General features: G+C 45.8%; 1 protein-coding gene across 3 annotated transcripts in view; it reads left to right on the top strand.

Annotated features, from left to right (window-relative positions):
• Nucleotides 1-23,534, top strand: part of HLCS (holocarboxylase synthetase) — a 221,246-nt gene that overhangs the window by 6,872 nt on the left and 190,840 nt on the right. For 2 of the 3 annotated variants that reach the window (XM_032392696.1, XM_032392695.1), the window contains exon 2: nucleotides 11,057-11,194. Coding sequence is in view for 1 of the 3 variants with exons in the window: in XM_032392693.1 (XP_032248584.1) it covers nucleotides 7,577-7,771; nucleotides 11,057-11,194 (333 nt within the window). In the remaining 2 variants the exon portion in view is untranslated. Of the gene's footprint in view, nucleotides 1-7,576; nucleotides 7,772-11,056; nucleotides 11,195-23,534 lie in introns of those variants that run through there. The other variant, XM_032392693.1, reaches the window with a different exon arrangement.

The following is a 23,534-nucleotide window of genomic DNA, read 5'->3' as shown; positions in this document are numbered from 1 at the left end:
GTATTTGACTCAAAATTTTATTGGATTCGGAGATGGATGTTTTTTGAGAAAACATTGACTGTCCTGGTTAATGGAGATCATTGATCATCACAGAGTTTTGCTGAGTCTTTATGGGACACCAAATCCCATCTATTGTGGTCACATCAATGATTCTGTAATCTCAAGGAATGCAGTCACTTAGCCCCTCTCTAGATTCAGATCAAAGCATTACTTATTTCTGCCCCAGAGAAGCGTGCACTTCCCATACTGGCTGATCAGTTCTCAAATTTCATCTGATTTTTAAGATTTTGGACCTAAGACATCGAGCACTTTGTTATATTTTTAGGACCATCCCACTCTTCAGGAGCCTTAAAACGAGATCCGACTGATTTCTGGGCTCTCTTTGCTTCGGCATCACAGCTTCTGGGGTCTTTGTATCGATGATTCTCCCTTGGCTCAGAAATAGCCTTCTAAAGGAAGAATTTACAGTGTACTAATTTTCATCAATAGGATAAAGGAGTCAGTACTACAAACACAATCAAATAACAAGAAGCAGCAGTGCTGATTATATTCTACATTCTTTTGGAATAAACTTTTATTGTGGATCATCATGATCTCATGGCTCTTCATAAATTTAACGCATTTCAATTTGATACTCAAATTGTCCTAACCTGGCTAGTGGGGGGCCCTTTGGGTTGGCTCCTGTATCCTTCTGACAGGACCCTATTTTTCTTTGAAGCTTACCTTCTTTCTGGAATGAGGTGTCCTGGTCCATCAGGCATGTCCCTAACACTTGCGCCAGCCATTTCTCCAAGGATCTCTGGTTCCTTTTAATGGAAAAAAATAGCATGCAGGGCGCCTGGGTGGCTCAGTTGGTTAAGCGACTGCCTTCGGCTCAGGTCATGATCCCAGGGTCCTGGGATCGAGTCCCACATCGGGCTCCCGGCTCAGCGGGGAGCCTGCTTCTCCCTCTGACCCTCTCCTCTCTCATGCTGTTTCTCTCTCGCTCGCTCTCCAATAAATAAATAAATAAAATCTTTAAAAAAAAAAAAAAAAAATAGCATGCATACCAGGATCTGAGCACTAGGGTGCATTTCAGGGTGAAGTTGCTCTGAGGCCATCTTCATGAACAAAGTTGGAAAAGGTATTTCTTTTTCTCTTAAAGACTTAAAGACATGAGTACTATTTTCTTTTCTTTTTTTTTTTTTAAAGATTTTATTTATTTATTTGACAGAGAAAGACACAGCGAGAGAGGGAACACAAGCAGGGGTAGTGGGGGAGGGAGAAGCAGGCTTCCCGCGGAGCAGGGAGCCCGATGCGGGGCTCGATCCCAGGACCCTGGGATCATGACCTGAGCCGAAGGCAGACGCTTAACGACTGATCCACCCAGGCGCCCCAAGACATCAGTACTATTTTCAATAGTTTGAGGTGTTCAAGTTAAAATTCTTCCCATCCTCTAATTTTATCTCCTTTTCTCTTTATTTTGATTAATAAAGTTGCTTTTTGCTTCATTTAACAATGTCCTTGTTCTTTTTAGAACAAGGTCTTCACATGAGCATTAAAGCTCATATTGAATCATATACTAAATAGATACCAAGATTTTCTGTACAGTTCCTTTGGTTCTTAGTATCCCAAGATGGATGCTTAGTAATTCATAATCCCTTTCTCTCTTTCCTTTTAAAGTAGACTCTGTGCCCAACGTGGGGCTTGAACCTACAGCCCTGAGATCAAGAGTCACAGGTTGCACCAACTGAGCCAGCCAGGCATCCCAGTAATTCATAATCTCTTGTTTGGTGTGGCTCTTTACATATTCATCTGATGGAGAGTTTGGTTCCACTGTTTTCATTCTGCTTTCAGCTTAAGGGTGCTAGTATTCTTTTTTTTTTTTTTTTTTTTAAGATTTTATTTATTTATTTGACAGAGAGAGACATAGTGAGAGAGAGAGCACAAGCAGGGGGAGTGGGAGAGGGAGAAGCAGGCTTCCTGCTGAGCAGGGAGCCGGTTGGGGGGCTCGATTCCAGGACCCTGGGATCATGACCTGAGCCGAAGGCAGACGCTTAACGACTGAGCCACCCAGGCGCCCCAGGGTGCTGGTATTCTAATAGCTGACAGTTTTAAGTTCTTAAAAGGTGGTAGAATTTAGCAAGCGGTCTCCAGCCCCCTCCAGATAGCGAAGGGGCTGTTCCACTTTGAGATCACCTCAGTCTACCATATTCTATAATACGTTTCATTTTCTCATTACTGCGTCCACATACTGTCACTTAAAATATAGCTGTAAGATACATGTGTGTGTGATCTCTAGCCAGACTAACTGGTTCTGCCTATTATTGAATTACTGATAATATTAGAATCAATACATTTTAAACAGTTGGTAAATAAATCCTATCTTAAAACTTAGATCTTCTTTTAAAATATATGTAACATTCTCTTACCAATTTAATGTTACATATTGTTATACCAAGATTTGTAATAAATTCAAATGGTTTTAACCAGTTAGCATTATCTTGACCTACTTACTATCAGTCGATATGTTTATTTTTACTGCAGGGAGATTGCTATTACTTTGGCATTCCATATAATTAAGAAATAACGACACATTAAATATAGGCTGTTAAGGTTTTATGTGAAAGCATCCTTTAATTCTTGGGTCACAATTCACATTTTGACTTTATTATCGGTATATATATAGATTTTTTTAAAGTAATCGCTACACCCAACCTGGGGTTCAAACTCACAACCCCAAAATCAAGAGTCACATACTCTTTTGGCTAAGCCAGCCAGGTGCCCCTATTATCTGTATTTTTTTTTTAAAGATTTTATTTATTTATTTAGTGGGGGGAGAGGGAGGGAGAGAGAGTGCATGTGTGCGCCCACAAAGGGGGGAGGGTAGGGGCAGAAGGAGAGGGAGAAGCAGGCTCCCTGCTGAGCAGGGAGCCCCACGCAGAGCTCCATCCCAGGACCCTGAGATCATGACCTGAGCTGAAGTTAGATGCTTAACCGACTGAGCCACCCAGGCGCCCCTTAATTACAAACTGTGTAGAACTTAAAGTCGTTTTGATATATATAAAACTTCCAAAAGCAGTATTATTAGAAAAGTAACCAAAGTTTATAAAAATAAAATGCAATTAAAATAATACATTCTCAGCTTCCTTACATAATTAATTATAAGGAGTAATTTATGGAAATGTACAAGGTATTTAATACAAAATTTTCCTATTTGGAATGAATGTTTTTAAAAGTTGAGATTCCAAAATTGATCTTTGACCAAGGGTGAGGTGGTGGTTGTTTTGATCCCTACCTTCATGGGGCCTGGCATTTGCTAATCAGCAAGATTTAAAATGACAATTTTTTTCCCCTTTGAGGCCCTCATCACAGCCCAAGCCTCTAATTTATTCTTTTGCTGGTAGCTTGTTTCTATCAGTCCAAATTGAGTTTTTCTTTTTGGGTTTAAACCAATAATAAAAAGGATTAATGGCTTAAAATAGTTTAATTTATTCAACGGTTAACTGCATATACGAATAGTCCCCCTGACACTTTCTGGCTAATAAACACACATACCATAGACATTCAAATAGTCAAAGAAAAGGTCTTCACGGTACAGCTTTTACCAACAAAAACCTCATGATTTCAATTAAATTTGTATTTAAATCATTTTTACGGAGGGTATTTTTTCAAACAGACGGTCATTCTTGAGACCCTGAGATTTCTGAATATTTGTTTTTAGCACTCCAACACTGATGTGGAGGAAATAAATTCTTTTATATAAAGCAGAGACTAGGTAATTCAATTGCTAAATGTGAACCGTTTACAGTGAGAGCTATTTAAAATTCAGCATCTACTAAATGCTTCCAACTAGCCTGGGGTCCCTTCAGGAACTGTCCTATTCAGCTCTGGCCATTTGGCTGAGGTCAGAGAGCTTTGCAAATGCAGAGAGCTACTGTCAGCAAGATAGGCTTTTCCTGGGCAGGAACAGTTGATCTATTTAATGGTGGTGGAGGGGGGCAGGAGAGCTCCTCTGGGTGAGGGATACTGTTGGTTAACACTCTGCCTTATCCCCAAACCATGATTTCCAGGGCATGCCTCCTCAGGGCAGACGAGAGACTTGGAGTCGGCTTTTCCTGTAGGAAGCCTCATCTTCCTTGAATTCCTCGTCTGTGGTCTATTCCTAGTCTGTTCTCCACAACGATTTGGAAGAGTCTAGTGAAGAGTCCAGAGCAACCCAAATCTAGGGAGTGACAGAGGTGGATGTCAACAATGCTGCTCAAATTTTAACGTGTTTGTGAATCACATGCGGATTTTGTGAAAGTGCAGATGCTGATTCAGTGGGTCTGGGGTGGAGCGGGGGGTTCTGCATTTCTAGTGAGCTCCCAGGTGATGTCAATGCTGCTGGTCCAGGGACCACACTTTGAATGGTGAGGGACTATAAGGGGTGAATCAGGTATGCACACAGTTGAGATCCCCCATTGTCCTGTTTTTTGCGTCCTTTTCCTTTTCCTTTGTTATCTGGGGATGATGAAGCCAAGCTCGATCCTTGAGCTGTTATCCTCATAAACAGAGCCTGCCATGTGCCTGTTTAACTTCTCTTACTCCTCTGCCTTCCTGTGCTCGTTCTTGGGCCTGAATGGTAACAGTGCTTCTCAGTCCAAGGGTCAAGAAGGGACCTCACCAACTTCTCAGTTCATTTTCACCCACTGTGGTCCCCATTCTTTATAACCCAGAGCTGTACATAGAATTGGCCCCCACCCTTCCCCATGATGTCTTCTGAGACCATGACATCTGGAAGCACCTTAGGGCAAACCTGGTAAGTTCCTGTTCTGGCTCGATGCAGTTATGGTGTCTGGGAAGGTGGGGTTACAAAGCTCTTAAGGAACTTGGAAGAACTAGAGATGTTTGTGACCTTCAGGTAGAGGAGATGACCTCTTCATACCTAGCTGGAGTGGAGAGGCTGTGTTCTTAGAACCATAATTCAGCAAACTCCAAGAAGGCTATCTGAAGGGTTTCAGGGTTTATCATTTTGTAAAGCTTTTTCATTTTCTCATTCCTAACTTCTTAGCCCTGTGTTATCCTGGAGGGACTAAAGCCTTCCTCAGCAGGATTCATTCGTTCCTTCCTCCAGTGGCACAACGACCCAATTTTAGGCCTTGTGACCGTGCAGGAACTCCCTTCCCAAGTGCCACGGTCCTGCAGGAAAGTGGAAGATACGGCTTCAGCCCTGCTCATCACTTACTGTCTTTCTTCTATTTCTGGCCCACTGTGATGCTTATCTTGTTTCTGAGGCTGGTTTTTGCTTTTCACATTCTCTCTTTTTTTTTTTTTTTTTTTTAAAGATTTTATTTATTTATTTGATAGAGAGAGACACAGCAAGAGAGAGAACACAGGCAGGGGGAGTGGGAGAGGGAGAAGCAGGCTTCCCGCCGAGCAGGGAGCCCGATGCGGGGCTCGATCCCAGGACCCTGGGATCATGACCTGAGCCGAAGGCAGACGCTTAACGACTGAGCCACCCAGGCGCCCCTTCACATTCTCTCTTTTAAAATCTATCGTTGCTGTATGCACTGGGAAAAAGTTCCTCTGTCACATGACTGTAAATCTGAAGTTCTGAAAGTGGGTTTTCTATACCAGTGTTTTAAAGCAGATGAATAAGTGGTCAGGGCACTTTAAACGTCTATCGTTGGACTAAGGAAGACCTGGGAGTGGTGTACCTGATTGCTACTGCATTATGCCTTCTTACAGCAGAGGCCAGAGTAGGAAGTGGCGCAGGGAAAATCTTTGCTATATTTCAGAATTGCTGGGGACGCTGTTTTTTTGTAAACTGCCTATTATTATTTTTTTATTTTTATTTTATTTTATTTTTTTTATAATGTTCTGGGAGACCTCTTTTTTTTTTTTAAAGACTTTATTTATTTGACAGAGACACAGCGAGAGAGGGAACAGAAGCAGGGGGAGTGGGAGAGGGAGAAGCAGGCTTCCCGCAGAGCAGGGAGCCTGATGTGGGGCTCGATCCCAGGACCCTGAGATCATGACCTGAGCCGAAGGCAGACACTTAATGACTGAGCCACCCAGGCACCCTTATTATTTTTTTTGAAGATTTATTTATTAGAATGCGCACATGAGCTGGTGGGGGAGGGGCAGGGAGAGAGGGCAGGGAGAGAAGGAGAGCTGATCTCAAGCAGACTCCCTGCTGCATGTGGACCCTGACAGGGGCTCAATCCCTGACCCTGATCATGACCTGAGCCGAAATCAGGAGTCCACACTTAACTGACTGAGCTACCGAGGCGCCCTGCAAACTGCCTTTTAAAACAAATGAGGGGGCGCCTGGGTGGCTCAGTCGTTAAGCGTCTGCCTTCCGCTCAGGTCATGATCCGAGGGTCCTGGGATCGAGCCCTGCATCCGGCTCCCTGCTCCGCGGGAAGCCTGCTTCTCCCTCTCCCACTCCCCCTGCTTGTGTTCCCTCTCTCACTGTCTCTGTCAAATAAAAAAAATCTTTAAAAAAAACAAAAAACAAATGACGTTCCATGGGTGAGAGCTCTGTCACCATCAGGAATAATTATGCTTCTCTTAGGGACGAGAACATTGAATCATAATTGATGAGGTTCCCTTTTTCTTCTGGTCTTAGGATGTCACAAATTGGTGACCCATATGTGCAAGAACACCAGGCAGCCTTTTTAGTGCTGGTCTGTCTTCAACTTGTTTTCAGTCCTTATTTTAAAATATTTAGAGTAAAAAAAAATATATATATATATATGTATTATATACAGTTGCATTGTATATATAATATATATAATTGCATTGTGAATTTATGTAATTTATTGTAAAATCATTTTTTTTAAGGATTTTATTTACTTATTTGACAGAGAGAGACACAGCAAGAGAGGGAACACAAGCAGGGAGCGTTGGGAGAGGTAGAAGCAGGCTTCCCCCTGAGCAGGAAGCCCCATGCGGGGCTCGATCCCAGGATCTTGGGACCATGACCCCAGCGGAAGGCAGATGCTTAACGACTGAGCCACCCAGGCGCCCCTGTAAAATCATTTTTGCAAGAAGGCCTAGAATAATCTAATAAACCCAGTCTCACTTTATTTTCCCAGCTGGACTGGGTAGAGGCTGTATGTTAGTTGAATAACTAACCAGTATGGTACTAGTTAATGTACACATACCCGCAGGCCCTTCTTCAATCTGCCTCCCAGCTCTCCAAGGGAGGCCAGACTTTGGCTTAAACCAGCCAAATGGGCCTAATCCCTGGTTTGCAACCTTATCAACCTCCTCTTCCTAACGCCTCCTTTCTCCCTCCATCACACCTTCCCCCACCAGTGTGGGGGCGGGGGGGGCACCCAAGCTCAGGCCTCCTTCCTTACCCGCCCCAGTTCAGCCTCCCTCCATCCTCACCCTCCCAGCCCCAGCTCAGCCTCCCTCCATCCTCACCCCTCCCTCCGTCTTCCCCCCCCCTCCCCCCCCCCGGCCTTCCCCAGCCCGCGCGGCCTCACCCCTATGGCGCGGCCTCTTCCGGCCCGCGGGAGGGCGGGCGTGGGGCGGGGCCGGGCGGGAGGGGAGAGCCGGTGGTGCGAGCGTCCGGGGATCGCGCCCCGCCGCTGGCCGGCCGGTCATGCTCATCACGCTGTGCTACCTCTACCTGTGGGCGCGCTGGGGGCGCCGACCGGCCGCGCTCGTGCGCGCCACGGTGCAGCGGCTGCGCGCCTCGCGCTGCTCCTTCACCTTCTGCGGCGCCGCCGCGCGGCCCCAGGGCGCCCGCGTATGCCTGAGCCGCGGCGGCCGCGTCTTCTGCGTCGGCGAGAGCCAGGTGGGCGGGCGCGGGGCCGGCGGGGTGCGGGGCGGGGCCGGGGGCGCGCGCGGGGGGGCGGGGCCGGCGGGAGGCGCGGCCTCGGGGGCGCAGTCTGCCGGAAGCGCCGGCCGGCCCCGCGCTGCGCCCGGGCTGTGCGAGCCGGGAGGTCGCGGGCTTGGGGTCCGTGCGGGGGCCGGGCTCCGGGGTTGCCTCTGCGTGCGATATCCTCGGGAACCCGGACGGGGGGGACCAGAGGTCCGGAGCTGCGCCAGGCGACACTGTCCCCGGCGTGCCGGGTCGACTGTATGGGGATGCATGGCTCCTGCCGTTCCAAATCTGGCGAGTAGCACTGCCCACCTGGAGGGTCTTTTCTGACATCCTCTCCTCCACTGTGGCTGCGTTTGGGTTGAACCTGAATTCACAGAAAGACAGCAGATCGTCAGCCTCTGTCAGATATCTCCGAGGGGACAAAACGGCCCTGTCAGTGGCGAGTTTTACCAACCAGGGCGCCCCACTTTGCATCTCTGACTCCGGTTTGCACACAGACTTTGTTTTTGACCCAGTACTTACCCTGAAAGCTGCAAGTTCAGCAGGCTCTTTCACCTGCGGGTCGTTTAGCAAAACTAATGTTCCCTTTCTGTAAAAAGGGACAGCAGTTCCATCCATTCAGCTGTTGGAGGTGGACTTCACGGTGCAGTTCTGCCCAGATTTCCACTGACAAAACTCTGTTTTCATTAGCATTTAAAAGTGTTTGCTTTTAATCGGTTTGTTTCCCTTTCCTCTTCCCTCCGGAAAGTTGGCTCACTTTTACCATTAAAGTAAGATTTTCTACGTGTGCGAAACCATAACACCCGCGTGGGAATTAAAATCTTATCTCAGGTTTGAATACTTTGTTGTATGCTTAAGTATGGAATTATATCGTGCTACTAGCAAATCAAAAATACCCTTCCTTGTTAGTATACTATAACACACAGAAAATGAGTAACTGTTCTCTCAGTTCTGAGAGAGTGCTTAGGTAGGACCACTTAGATGCAAGACAGCGAGACACTCATTCCACTTGAGGGCTCAGTGAACTCAATAGGGCTTAATTCTCTCAAGGAACCAAGATTGAGAGAAATAACAAAATAAAGAAAAATTGAGGGGTGCATTTTTCTATTGCAGTGGTTTACAATCTGGATTCATTTACTTAAAAAAATAAACTTTAAGATTTCAATTAGAGGGGTGCCTGGTTGGCTCAGTCCGTTAAGGGTCTGCCTTCTGCTCAGGTCATGATCCTGGGGTCCTGGCATCTAGCCCCCCCATCAGGCTCCTTGCTCAGCGGGGAGCCTGCGTCTCCCTCTCCCTCTGCTGCTCCCACTGCTTGTGCTTTCTCTCTGTCAAATAAATAAAGAAAATCTTAAAAAAAAAAAAAAGATTTCAATTAGAGTAAACATTTTGGACATTCAAAAATGTTGAGATGTAAATATTTTTAATTTTCTTGGAAGACAGTTTTACTTTTTGAACATCTCCATGACTTTACTGATCTGTTAACTACCATAACTATAACCAGGGCTTTTCAGCTTTTTTCCTACCGCTCCAGCCTACTGTGGGGGCACCCCTGCCAAGCCAGCTTTGGGTTTTCAGGGATTCTGGAACCTGATGCTATGCTCCTGCGCTTTGAAGTTAACTTTGCCTCACCCTAGAGCTTTGCTCAGATATCATTGTCTCAAGGAGATGTTCCTCATTCTTCACACTAGATGGGATGGGCCTGCGCTGTGCCCTCATACACTTTAAATCACCCTTCCTATTTCTAGTTTTTATCTTTTTCTCCCTAGGAATTGGGTCTTTTTAGCTTAGCTTAGCAGCTTGCCCTGTGATAGTCACTCAGTATTTCAGTGAATGAAGGAGTGGTTCGTGGTTGTTGGGTTTCAGCTCTGATGGGTAAGGCCTGTGACTGGAAAACCTATTTGTGATTAGCTACTGTTGATGTAAGCTATGGAATATGGTGGGGCTACAGATTTGGTTTGCTAGCTACCTTGTCCGTCTACCTGGACTAAAGTAACTTTACAGAAATGAATCTTATGTCTTTGTTGTCTCCTTACTTCATATATTTAGAACCAGATGCATAGAATGTGTATGTTTATATAACTGAAATTCCCACAGAAATTGATAACTATAACCAAAGAGTTTATACACACTGGAAATTTTAAGCTTTTTGTTTAATATACACATGTTCTGTGTTTGAGTAAGGTGGACAACTTTTTTGTTGTTAACTGCTATATTTTTTTTTAATTTTTTTTTTTTTTTTAAGATTTTATTTATTTGAGAGAGAGAGAGAGAATGAGAGACAGAGAGCATGAGAGGGAGGAGGGTCAGAGGGAGAAGCAGACTCCCCGCTGAGCAGGGAGCCCGATGCAGGACTCGATCCCGGGACTCCAGGATCATGACTTGAGCCGAAGGCAGTCGCTTAACCAACTGAGCCACCCAGGCGCCCTGTTAACTGCTATATTGATAATTATGTTAACCCATGGAGAGGCATTTTCTCTCCCCCAAATTTTCATTCATTAATTAGTTCAGTAGATATTTATTAATAGTGTACTATGTGCCAGGTTACTAGGCCAGGTGGAAACACCTTTTGATCCTCCGGGATCAAAAGGGCAGATTTGAATTGGTAAACGGGGTGTGGAGCCCGACCTTTTTTTTTTTGGTGGTGATAAAAGGGCTCACCCCCTGCAGCCTTAGAGGTCAGCTTTTCTGCTCTGGATATGCATTGTTTTTAGTGGTTTAAAGCCTTTAAAATTCACTTACTGTCCTCTTAGAGAGGTTTCAGGAGGGAGAGCACAGATAAACGGACAAATCCAATCTGATAACCAATGCTGATGCTATCTATAATGGCTAGAGGAAATGGAAGAAGAGTTCTTCAGGCTTCTATTAGTAATGGGTTTCTTTTGACCGGCATGCACTCCTGAGCCTCCTCACCTTTAAATGTGCTTCTGAGTTGTGAGTTGGGAAGCTCCTCATGCTGTAAGCAGTAAGGAATGGTGGGGGTAAGCCCAGCTTCAGAATTAATGGTAGATCACACATATCTAGAGATGTTAAAATTGTCATGGATCATAGAAGGGATCTTGCAGGTGTTTAAACAGTCACAGTTTAACCAGAAGCTCAGGGTTAATGTGGTATGTAGGAGGAGAGCGTCCGATTAACTTATTTAGATCCCACCTGGAATTACAGAGGAGGGGAGGTCCCAGATGTTGATATACGTGACAGTTGTGATTTGAAGTGATATTGAATCCCCTTTTTGTGTGTTTCTTTCCCTCTGTCCAGTCCATTGATGACTTGAACAAATGGGCCCTGTTTCTTGTCTCTCCTTTTATACTTGAAGCAGAACACATAGCATTTGTGACAGAGAGCATTTGGGTGCAAGGTGACAGTTTACAGAGACCGGCTTCCTCTTCAGAAACTGTGAGTAACATGTTCTTCACTTGTGTCCCAAAAGGAAATGATGTATATTAACCAAAAGTAAATTTGTTTTTTCCCCTGTTCTTTCCTGGCCTTTGTGACCCCCTCTTTTGTGGACATTATGGGTTAAAGAAAAAGGTATTATTAAAATCATTTTCACCTGTTTCTTTTTATTTTTTTTAATGTGGCTGCTAGAAAAACTGCCTGGGTGGCTTGTGTTTGTGGCTCCCATCATGTTTTCACTGGGCAGCGTGCTGGAGGGGCATCTAGCCCATCCCTCCACTTCTTCAATTCGGCCCGAGTGGTTAACTTACATCGCCATGCACTTCCTAGACATCTCCCCTGGAGTATTCTGAAAACACTTCAAAATTAATAACCTGTCTAAAAGTAGTTGCTTCTATTTCTCTGATGGAAAAAAAAAGAGAGTCTCAGAGGAACACCCCAACCTGTTCTTCCTCTCACCTCCTGCGTCCTTCCCGCCATGCAGGTCCAAATTCTACTGATGCCCCTTCCCCGGCCGTCTCCACTCGCCTCCTTCATTTCCACTCCTTGTTTCGTGCTCAGCTTCAGATCTTTTGGTCTAAACCATGGAAATGTTGTCCTGTCTTGTGTCCGTGGGTTTTCCTCTTGATGGCCAGAGTTCTCTTTCTAGACACAAATCCAGGGAAACACACTCTTGCTCAAGCTTCAGGGGGTGCCTTCTCACCAGACATGGTCATGCCCTTAGGCCCCGTGGAAGTCTGACCTAAGCCCCTCTCGTGGGTGTCTTCCCCTCGGGTATCTGTGATGAGTCCTTGCCTTGCCGCTTTCACTCAGCCACCATGTGATCCCTGCCTGCCACTTGATAATCCAGCAGGGGTTTTGCTGATGATAGCCATCGTCACTGGATTTCCATTTTACAAACACCATCTTTAAGCCATTGTATTGGGATGAGAGAAAAGGAAGAGAGGAGGAAGACTAGGCAAAAATTGACTAGAATTCAAGGTAGACTGAAATAAGGGCCACGAGATGGGTAAAGATATTTAAAGGAGAGCAAGAAACTCTGCTCTGTTTGGGGGGCGCCTGGGTGGCTCAGTCGTTGGGCATCTGCCTTTGGCTCAGGTCATGGTCCCAGGGTCCTGGGATCGAGCTCCGCATCGGGCTCCCTGGTCGGTGGGGAGCCTGCTTCTCTCTCTCCTTCTGCCCCTCCCCCCTGCTTGTGCTCGCTTGCTCTTTCTGTCAAATAGGTTGAAACGTGAAATGGCCAATACTTGGCTTTTTTTTTAACCTATGAAGAGTCCGTTCATGGTAACCTAATTGTTCTGATTTGGGCTTTTAAGTCCTAATTTACCATTCTTAGAAATTTAACAAAAGTTTGTGATCACGTTTGGTGGAATTTCTGAATAATATTTGTCCTGTTTAGAAGCTCAAATATCTTAAAACATTGTCTTTTATTTTGGGACTCTAGCTGCACAGACTTGGATTAATCCTAATCCTTGATCAAAATGTACTCTCATCATTGGTTCATGCATGGCCCTCATTCACTGACGAATTTGAAATTATATAATAAATACCCACGAATTCACCACTGAGTATGGAAATGGAACATGTGTACCTATGTGATCCCCCAGAGTCTAACCACCTATTCTGCCTCCCCTGCCCCTACCTTCTCCCTCCCCAAACCAATTTCTTTTTAAATACGTAAGTCATCTGGGTGAGCAAACATCATCTTTCTGAACACTTACATAATTCTTATCAATTATTAAACGTAGAGTAAGCTTGATGCTTTCTTAGATATGCTAATATTACTTGTTTATTTAGTAAGATTTCACCTTAAAACCAAGGCCAAAATTTCTAAAATATTGCCATTACGTAAAATAGGTGCAGGTTCCTCCTTAACACAAAATGTGACTGCTGTGTTCTTGATTTCCTAAATTGTTGTTCCTTAATTGTACATCTTTATGGGGTTCAAAGACATAGAGCATCTGAAGGAACATAGTTACTGTGTTACGGAGGGTGCAGGCTCAGCTACTGTGACAGAGACCCAGAACTGCCGCAGAGCAAAAAGCTAGAAGTTTCTTTCTCCCTCAGCGAGGCGGTTCTGCTCTATAAGGCCATCCAGGGACCCAGTTCCCTTCTGTCGTGTTGCTCTGTCATCTCCCCTCTGCCAGCCTCATTCACTCTCTAGGTAGAGGCTGGTTCGTACTACCCCCGCCACTGTTGTCGGCCTTATGCACATTCTAGCCCCCCAGGTTGGGGGAAAAGAGGGGGTGGGGGCCAGCCAGCTTCCTCTTTAAAAACTCTGATCCAAAAGTTTCACAGGCCACTAATGCACCTGTTCTGTTAGCTGCAGGGCAGGCTGAGAACTGCAGTCCTAGCTGGACAGTCATGGGTTGAAGGGAAGAACGAAGGACTAGATACTGGGAGATAATTAGCATTTCTCACAGTTATCATTTCATTTAACATATGTTCTAATGAAGATTTAATTAAGATCTTGCTTAATGGCAACAACTTATTTCTTAATTTTCTGAGGTAGAAAGGAAGACAGCTACTGTCCAGATAATTCATTTTATTTATGATCAGAGGGTTTGGTGGGTCTTGCAACCAGGAGCTGGAGACATTCAGAGCTATTTTTTTGACCACTCTGGCTATTACACTGTACTTCATTTTATAAGTTGGGCCTTAAAACTTATAAAGGAATTGATCTCAGGCACCTGGCTGAGCTCAGTTGGTAGAGCATGCAACTCTTGATCTCAGGGTTGTGAGTTCAAGCCCTGCATTGGGCATGGAGCCTACTTTAAAAAAGAAATTGATCTCATAGCTCACTAACTCTGCAGTTCTCATTTGGGTTGATTGCTTAATGGGATTTTGCATTTTGGGGGGCTTCTATGAATCTATGTATTTTGCACTTAACTCTAAAGTCATTTGAGTTGGGGCTCGTGGGTGGCTCAGTCATTAAGCAGCTGCCTTTGGCTCAGGTCGTGATCCCGGGGTCCTGGGATTGAGCCCCGCATCCGGCTCCGTGCTGCTCCGCGGGAAGCCTGCTTCTCCCTCTCCCACTCCTCCTGCTTGTGTTCCTTCTCTCGCTGTGTCTGTCAAATAAATAAATAAAATCTTTAAAAAAAAAAAAAGGTCATTTGAGTTTAACAGGACCCTAAGATATTAAATTGAAAATATATATGTAAGAAAGACTTTTGAACTTGATGAGATGTCACATTCTTTCATATTTCTAGGATTATGTAACTCTTACAGATATTTAAAATATCTTCTTGAATTTTGGATATCTCAAATGGCTTTCTTTTTTAAAAAAATTAAAATATTTTATTGACTTATTTGAGAGAGAGAGAAAGCACAAGAGGGGGGAGGGGCAGCGGGCGAAGGAGAAGCAGACACCCTGCTGAGCAGGGAGCCTGACACGGGGCTCAGTCTCAGGACCCTGAGATCATGACCTGAGCCAAAACCAAGAGTTGGACGCTTAACTGACTGAGCCACCCAGGTGCCCGTCAAATGGCTTTCATTTGTGGTCATCCTACAGACCCCAACAACAAATAAATGAATCTTAGGAATTTAGTTGTTAAAAAAAATGTAGCATTCATATATTTGTATTTTCACTAAGTCATTCATTAACATATTTATTGAACATCTACTCTGTTCCAATTATTTTGCTAAGGTTCCATAACAAATACCAGTGGAGCATGGTAGATTCAGCTCAATTTTCAGTATCTTCTGTAATGACATTAGCAGTCTTGTTTAGTAAGAATCGATGACCCAAAAGTCATACATAATTCTTTTGTTGCCAAAAATTGACTTATGTTCCTTGTACTCGCTATCAAGACATTCATTCATTCATTCATCCAGGGTTTATCAAGTGCCTATTACATGCCAGCTTGTGTGCCAGGGCTGGAGTTATGTGTCCTATGGAGATGCAAGGTGCATTCAGAGACGATGGTCCCCGTCAACTTAAGGAGCTCACAGTGTGGGAGGGAAGACAGCTCAGTAGATGAACAATTACAATTCAGGACAAGTGCAATGGGAGGGCATGGATGGGGTGGTGGTGGTGGTGGGCAACCTATCTAGATAGGGGTGAGGTCAGGAAGGACTTTCCGGGGGAGGTAATATCTGAGTTTTAACGGAAAAACAGGAATTTGGTGCAGAGGAGGGAAGGGCTTCCCAGCAGAACGGCAGGTGCAGAAGGACACGGAGGTTTGCACCTGGGGACTGGTTGAGTACAGTTGCATCTACAGTAACATGAGTAGGGGGAGTGGCCCAAGATAAGGCCGGAGGAGAACGATGGGGCTGGACTGTTGTGTGGGAAATTATCTAGATGCAGCAGTAGCTTCTAAGAAACAGGGGTGCCAGGCTGGCTACGTCGCTAGAGCATGAAACTCTTTATCTTGGGGTTGTGAGTTTGAGCCCCACATTGGGAGATTACTTACAAATAAAATCTTCAAAAAAAGAGCCTGACCGGGCAGGCTCTCCCAGCCGTACCAGAGTAGAGAAGCTTGCAGCCCAAGTTAAGCTACGTGAATCACACAGCTCATTAAATCATTTCAAAACATGCAACAAGAAGCACGTGGGGAGGTCTGGGATTGGCTAACGTTTAGGATTAGGTGCCTGCCGCGTGGAAGGACTGCATCCCCGGATCCTGGGCTCTGCAGTGTTTACACGTCCTGCTCTTTGCTGTATATACAACCTTCCCTGCCGAGAGTGTAGTTGCAAGGGCCAGAGAGGAGGTTAAAGCAGGGGGCTCAGCAGATGGACGCTTGTTCTGTTGGGGAGACTCAGGACCTGTATGCCTGGAAGAGCTGTGTGCCAGTTGTGATTTTCGTCTGTTTCTAGGCAGACTACACACATGGGGCCCTACTGGGTGGCTGACTTGGGGATGACAACTGTCAATCTGGAGGTGGCATGATTTGTGTCTTGATAGTTAACATTTACTTGGTCTGTCCATGACTCTCTGACTAGGGGTAATACTCCCTTTTGTTCTTTCCTTTTTATCTGTGTTCATTACATGTATGTTCCGTTGACGTCATCGATCTTCAGCATGTCTTGTAAGTTACTAACTTGATGTATGAGTTGCGTCCATGCCGTTCGTTTTTCCTGTTCTCTATGTAGCAGAGCTGAATATTCTTCACTAGTACAACAAATGCACCTAAGGCACAGATCACAGAAGGTTTAAGTACACTCATTAAGAATTTGGGGCTTTATCCTAGGGACGGTAGTTTTTGGTGGATGGGGGATCATTCGTGCAGATGGGAATACGGCAGGAAGAACTGGTGGAGGGGCTGCTGTAAGGAATGCAGCTTTGTGCATTGTTTTGGTCAGCTCTGCTGAAATAACAGATGACCCTAGCATCTCACTGGTTCCTAACAACAAATCTTGGTTTCTTGCTCGGCTTATGTGTAGGCTCAGCAGGTTCGCTGTTGCTGTTTCAAGCTATGATTCTGCTCCGGGCTCTGCTCCATGCATCCTTCTCATGCAGGGGCCCGGGCTGAGCGAGCATGTAAGTCTGGGGACGTGCCATTCACGCGCTGAGTGGAGGGACAGGAACTGGCAGGGACTCAGCATAGTAGATTGTCCTGTGCGATGGGACTTCCAAGGCGAGATCCTAAGACCCTTGGCAGCTCCTGCCTGGGCTCTTGGAACTCAACTCCCTTGCTGCCAAGGAAGGACACTCCAGCTGGTGGGCAGCTCTAACTTGCCAGCTATGTGAGGGAGCCATCCTGGAAGTAGATCATCCGGGCCCAGTTGAGGCACCCTAGCCTCATGGAGCAGAGTTGAACTGTCCCTGCCAAGCCCTGCCCACATTTGAGACTGAGCAAAATAAATGAGTAGCTTAAGCCACTACATTTTGGGGTGCTTTGTTACTCCGCAATGGGTAACAAGAACACTTGGGATGTCTTTTTTTTGGGGGGGGGGATTTATTTATTTATTTACTTGAGAGAGAAAGCATGTGTGCGCACAAGCTGGGGGAGGGGCAGAAAGAGAGGGAGAAGCTCCCTGCGTAGCACGGAGCCTGATGTGGGGCTCAATCCCAGGACGCTGGGATCATGACCTGAGCCGAAGGTGGACGCCCAACCGACTGAGCCACCCAGGTGCTCCACACTTGGGATGTCTTTTAAGACTTCTGCTCTTCCTCAGGTTGCCAGCATTGGTGGGATGGGCATGGGAAGTGGGCAGTGAGCGGTTGGGGAGGCTAATGCAGTACAACTTAGACGGGGGGCTCAGGGGCTTATGGGACTCCTCCAGGACACAAGGAAAGTAAAAAGGCTGTGACAACAAGGGTATTTCTCTTATTTTCTGACTGACTGACTCTCAGGTACTCAGAAAATTAAGGTCCCTGGGCCCCCCTCTTCTGGGGTGTCTGGTCAGTCCTGGGTTTGCAGTCCCATGTGGTTTCACCCGCAAGCTTGTCGTGTCAGCTCTTGCTAGCTATGTAGTCGTGACGTCCTTTATCCTGTCACTTGATTTTCCAACACCCTTCTCCTGAAAGCGCCGTAGGGCATATTATCTTTTCTTTTCTTTTTTTTTTTTTTTTAAAGATTTTATTTATTTATTTGACAGAGAGAGAGACAGCGAGAGAGGGAACACAAGCAGGGGGAGTGGGAGAGGGAGAAGCAGGCTTCCCGCCGAGCAGGGAGCCCGATGCGGGGCTCGATCCCAGGACCCCGAGATCATGACCTGAGCCGAAGGCAGTCGCTTAACCGACTGAGCCACCCAGGCGCCCCGGGCATATTATCTTTTCAAATAATAGAGCGTGAGAATGAAGTTTGTAGCCATCCTTTGTCCTCTGTGTTTCCAAACCTGAAGGTCCAGGGATAACCGCCTTCCTTCACTCTCCGAGCTTCACATTCCTCCCATAGTCTGCGTGCCTCACCCTCCTTCATCCAGTTTATCGCTAGAAATTTTAAAAACCTAGCGTGTAATTAAGTTGGTTTGGAAGAAAGGAATAAGAGCCAGACACGTTAGCAACATCAAGTATCTGACTCCGCAGAACAGATTGTTTTAGTTTAAACTGAACTTGTTTCAGTCTGGGTTCTTCAGAGAAGCCGAGCCAGCGGGGGTAGGGGTGTGTGTGTGTGTGTGTGTGTGCACGCTTGTACACATGGTGTGTGCACGCCCATATACATATATGTTTATATATATATATATATACATATATGGGGGGGAGGTGGCGGGGAGAGAGGGACAGAAACATTTATTTTAAGGAATTGGCTCACCTGATTGTGGAGTCTGCAGGTCCAGAATTTGCAGGGCCGGCCAAGAGGTGGGGCACCCAGGGAAGAGTAGGTGTGGCTGCTTGAGTCAGGGGGTCATCTGGGGGGGCAGAATTCCTTCTTCCTTGGGGGACCCTCAGTCTTTTTCTCAGAAGGTCTTTAACATTTAAATCAGTGGACTTTGGTGTCTCCTGGTGGCTCAGTCTGTTGCATGGCCAACTCTTGATTTTTGGTTCAGGTCATAATCTTGGGGTCCTGGGATCAAGCCCCGCATCAGGCTCCGTGCTCAGTGGGGAGTCTGCTTGAGATTCTGTCTCCCTCTGCCCCTCCCCCTGCTCATGTGTGTGATCTCTCTCTCTCAAATAAATAAATCTTTTATAAATAAATAAACAAATCAGTGGACTTTGATTATCTGCCATAATGTGGGTGGGCCTCATCCAATCAATTAATCACACGTAGGGGCACCTGGGTGGCTCAGTCGGTTGGGCTTCCAACTCTTGATTTTGGCTCGGGTCCTGATCTCCGGCTTGTGAGATGGAGCCCTGCGTCAGGGAATTCTCTCTCTCCCTCTGCCCCTTGCCCGCCCCCCTCTTTAAAAAAAAAAAAAATTAATCTCATCTAAAAAAATACCTTCAGGGTCACATCTGGACTGAAAGTTGGCGGCAGATCTGGGTACCGTGGCCTAGCTGAGTTGAGGGAGAACTTCAGCACTGCCCCCCCCCACCCATGCTGCAGGCAGCCCTGGGAAGGACAGTTCACTGAAGAGCCACCCCGGGGCATGTAATGTAGTGCCCCTTGGCCCTGGGCCTTCCTTGTGGACGTGTGTTGAGTAGAGCAGGTCCACCGCTGCCTCCTGTCATCAAGGTAACTGCAAGCCATGAGCTTTGGTTATGGAAGGGATTTCTGCCAGGAAGTCCCTTTGTTTAGGGCTGACCGGGGCTTCCTCCACTTTGATCTTCGGGAGTAAGCCTTTGGTGTGACTTCCCCTTTCTTTCTCCATCCCTTTGTTTCCACCCTGACATGCAAACTGGAAGCACCCTGTTTGCTTTTAGACAAACACCGCTGGATGCATGGGTGACAGCCTGGCTTTGCTTTGATGAAGGACACAGCGCAGCTTGGGGAGTTTGCATGGTCTGTGGCTCATGGACCCCGTTTCTACAAAGAGGAAATGCACTTAGGTGAGGGAACAGCTGGCTGAGTGGAGAAACCTGATCAGGGGCGGGTGTGTATTGTTCCCTGGCTGCTTCCTGTCCTTCCCCATGCTTCGTTTATCTCTCCTCCTTCAGGGCTGTCTGAGAATTTAAGTATTGGCTCCTTTTACACTAAATGCTTACTCTGAGGCCTTGCTGCACACCCGTGCCCTCTCCAGCAGGGTGCTAAATCAGCGTTTGAACAACTGAAGTCGGGGCTGGGTCTCCCCTGGCTGAGTATTTCTCCTCACGCGTGCATTGCCAGCAATAGCCCCGAGGACAAAGATGCTGTTAGCTTTGTGTGGGAGGTCGGTTGCGCTGTTCCTTTGCACGTTTCCCGTTCACCCTCCTCTGCAAAGTCAGCTCTTGCCTGCCAAGGCCAGAGTTTATCTTCTCATCCTCCTGAGCTGACATCCTTCCTCCATCCTCAAAGCTGGAAATCAGCTAAATATTTGTGCGAATTGTCAGCCCCTGTTCTCATCCTGGATCAGAGGTGTCGGACGTGAGGTGCGGAGTCCCACTGAAATGCTGGTCAGGGGAGTCCGGCTCACTCTGGCTGCCTGTCTGGCGGGAGGCGGAGAAGTCGGTGATCAGGTGGAGGGAAGGCTCCCCGTAGAGCTAAAAGAAAATTCCGAGGGTTCTCTTTCTCCAAATATTCTAGACCCATTAGTGGGTTTCAACCTTTTGACCATAAAGACTTGCATTTATTGGGGGTTTCCCAGCTTTTTAGATGGCTTCTTGAACGAGGAACATTAGATTCAATTTGAATTCTGTCTCAGGAGAGGAATGACATCGTAAGGAATAAGATTTTGTGGGGTTGGGTTCACCCTTGGAGGGCCACAAACCCTTGTGATACCTAGAACTTTTTTCACCCCCCCCAAGCCCCTCCCTCACCCTCAAACCAGTTTTTGCCCACTCGGGGGATACGGTCCCCACTGAGAATACCTGCTTTGAGGACACCATGTTTAGAATAGTAAGTGCCCCTCTATGGATCAGGCATTCTGCGCATCACTCCCATTTATCTCTCCCAGTAACCTTGTGAGGTGGGTCGTCTTGCCATTTCCACGTTACAGACAGGAAACCCAAGCACAGAGAATTTGAGTGACTTGCTTGGGTCCCTCAGCTATTAGCCAGAGGAGCCAGGACTCAGTTCAGGGAGTTGGGCTCTGGAGTCCTCCCACTGTCTAGGCTGTCCTGGTGCAGTGTGGGAATAAGCAAAATGCCTTGATTCTTTTCTTTTCCCTTTTTAAAATTGACCTATAATTCATATACCATAAACCTCATCCTTTTGAAGGATACAGTTACAATTCAGTGGTTGTGCAGTCCCCACTATCTAATGCCATTTTCATTGCCCCAAAAAGAAACACGTATCCATCAGTGGCCACTTTCCACTCCCCTACTCCCTGGCCTGGCAACTGCTAATCTACTCGCTAACTCTTTAGATTTGTCTGTTTTCGGTATTTCATATAAGTAGAATCATGTAATATATGACCTTTCTTTATTGGTTTCTTTCGCTTAGCATAATGTATTCAAGATCATCTACGTTGTGACATGAATCAGTATTTCATTCTTTTTCACAGCTGAATAATACTCCGTGGTATGCATATATACATTTTTTTAATTCCGTCATCTGTTGATAGACTTTTGGGTTGTTTCCACTCTTTGGTTATTATGAATAATGCGGCTATGAACATCTATATATATCTTGTGTGTGTGTACATATATTTTCAGTTCTTTAGTTATATACCTAGGAGTGCAGTTGCTGGGTCATTTGGTAATTCTGTGTTTAACTTTTTTTTTTTTTAAGATTTTATTTATTTATTTTAGAAATAGAGCGTGAGCGGGTGTGGGGTAGGAGTAGAGGGAGAGGGACCAGCAGACTCCATGCTGAGCACAGAGCCCAACATGGGGCTTGATCCCATGACCCTGAGATCATGACTTGAGCCGAAATCAAGAGTCAGATGCTCAACCGACCGAGTCCCCCAGGTGCCCCTGTGTTTAATTTTTGAAGAACTATCAAACTCTTTTCCAAAGAGGCTGCACCATTTTATATTTCCACCAGCAATGTAGTAGGGTTCTGATTTATCAGCATCCTCAACAACACTTGTTAGAATCCATCCTTTTGATTATATCCATCCCAGTAGAGGTGAAGTATCTTACTGTGGTGTTGATTTGTGTTTCCCTAATGATTAATCAAGGATGTTGTGCATCTTTTCAAGTGCTTATTGCCATTTGTATATTTTCTTTGGAGAAATGTCTATTCAGATCCTTTGTCCATTTTTAAAAAGATTTTATTCATTTATTTGAGAGAGAGAGAGAGAGAGCATCAGCAGAGGGCTCAGGCAGAGAGAGAGGGAGAAGCAGGCTCCCTGCTGCAGGGCTCAAGCCTAGGACTCTGAGATCATGACCTAAGCTGAAGGCAGACGCTGAACCCACTGAGCCACCCAGGCGCCCCCCGCTTTGTCCGTTTTTAAATTGGGTATTTTGTCTTTATTGTTGTAGGAGTTCTTTCTTTCTATATTTTTATACATTGTGGATACAAGTCTTTTATCAGATATGTGATTTGCAAATATTTCCTCCCATTTTGTGGATTGTCTTTCCACTGTCTTTTTTTTTTTTTTTTTTAAAGATTTTATTTATTTATTTGACAGAGAGAGACCAGCGAGAGAGGGAACACAAGTGGGGGGCGAGGGGGGGAGAGGGAGAAGCAGGCTCCCCTCAGAGCGGGGAGCCTGATGTGGGGCTCGATCCCAGGACCCTGGGATCATGACCCGAGCCGAAGGCAGACGCTTAACGACTGAGCCACCCAGGCTCCCCTGTCTTTCCACTGTCTTGAAGCTATTCTTTGAAGCACAAAGATTTTGATGAAGACCCATTTATCTGTTTTTCTCTTTTGTTGCTTGTACTTTTGGTGTCCTATCTGTGAAACCATTGCCTTGTCCGAGGTCATGACAATTTACACCTGTTTTCTTCTAAGAATTTTGTAGTTTTAGCTCGTATATGGAGGATTTGACCCAGTTTGAGTTGATTTTTGTACCTGGTGTAAATGGCATGAGGTAGGGGGTCTATTTTCGTTCTTTTGCATATAGATATCCCATTGTACCAGCACCGTCTGTTAAAAAAATTGTTCTTTCCCTGTTGAATTGTCTTGGCAACCTTGTCCAAAATCAGTTATCTGTAGGTGTATATGTTTATTTCTGTGCTCTCAGTTCTATTCCATTGATCTGTAGATCTGTCCTTATGCCAATTGGACCTTGACTTTTGAACTTTTGAACCCCACGTTTCCTGGGTGAGCAAGTTCCCTCAAGGCAGAGGTGGCTTGGCTTGTGGGAATTCCCCCTTCCCTCTGTAGGTTCGGGATTTACCCCAGCGTTGGGCCTAGTATGTTTCATTATTTAGTCGTTTCTTCAGTGCTTTCAAGATGATGTTATTATATTGATGTCATCCAGCACTTTCTCATTGTTTTCGGCAAGAGTTCTAAAAACCTAACCTATCAATATAAAAAATGGAATTCAAAATTATTTATCTCCGATTATGAAATTTGGGGCAGTGTATCCCTGAAACGATTTGTTTTGGGAAGTAGGGAAATTCTTCATGGCATCTTAAAAAAGTACCACTCTACTTGCTTTTAAAGCCAGATTCATAATAGCTAATAATCTAGTGGCTTTCATCAGTTGAGTACTTTGCTGTCCCAGGCTTTCCGGGTTTCAGATGTGCTCTTGAATCTCATTAATACAACAAACCTATAAGATGACTGATATTCATATCATTGTTCCTGTTTTATGAATGAGGAAGCTGGGACTCCAGAGGTTCTGAGACTTGCCCGAGGACACAAAGCGAAGATGAGCCCAGTTTGACCCAGGCCCAGGTTCTCGACTCCAGAGCCAGGCTCTCGACTCCAGAGCCAGGCTCTCGACTCCAGAGCCAGACTCCTAACCTGCGTGCCCCGCCCCCCCC

Source organism: Phoca vitulina, unplaced genomic scaffold (genome assembly GCF_004348235.1).
Source record: "Phoca vitulina isolate PV1807 unplaced genomic scaffold, GSC_HSeal_1.0 scaffold68, whole genome shotgun sequence".
NCBI lineage: Eukaryota > Metazoa > Chordata > Mammalia > Carnivora > Phocidae > Phoca > Phoca vitulina.
This window is presented reverse-complemented; position numbering and strand designations above follow the sequence as displayed.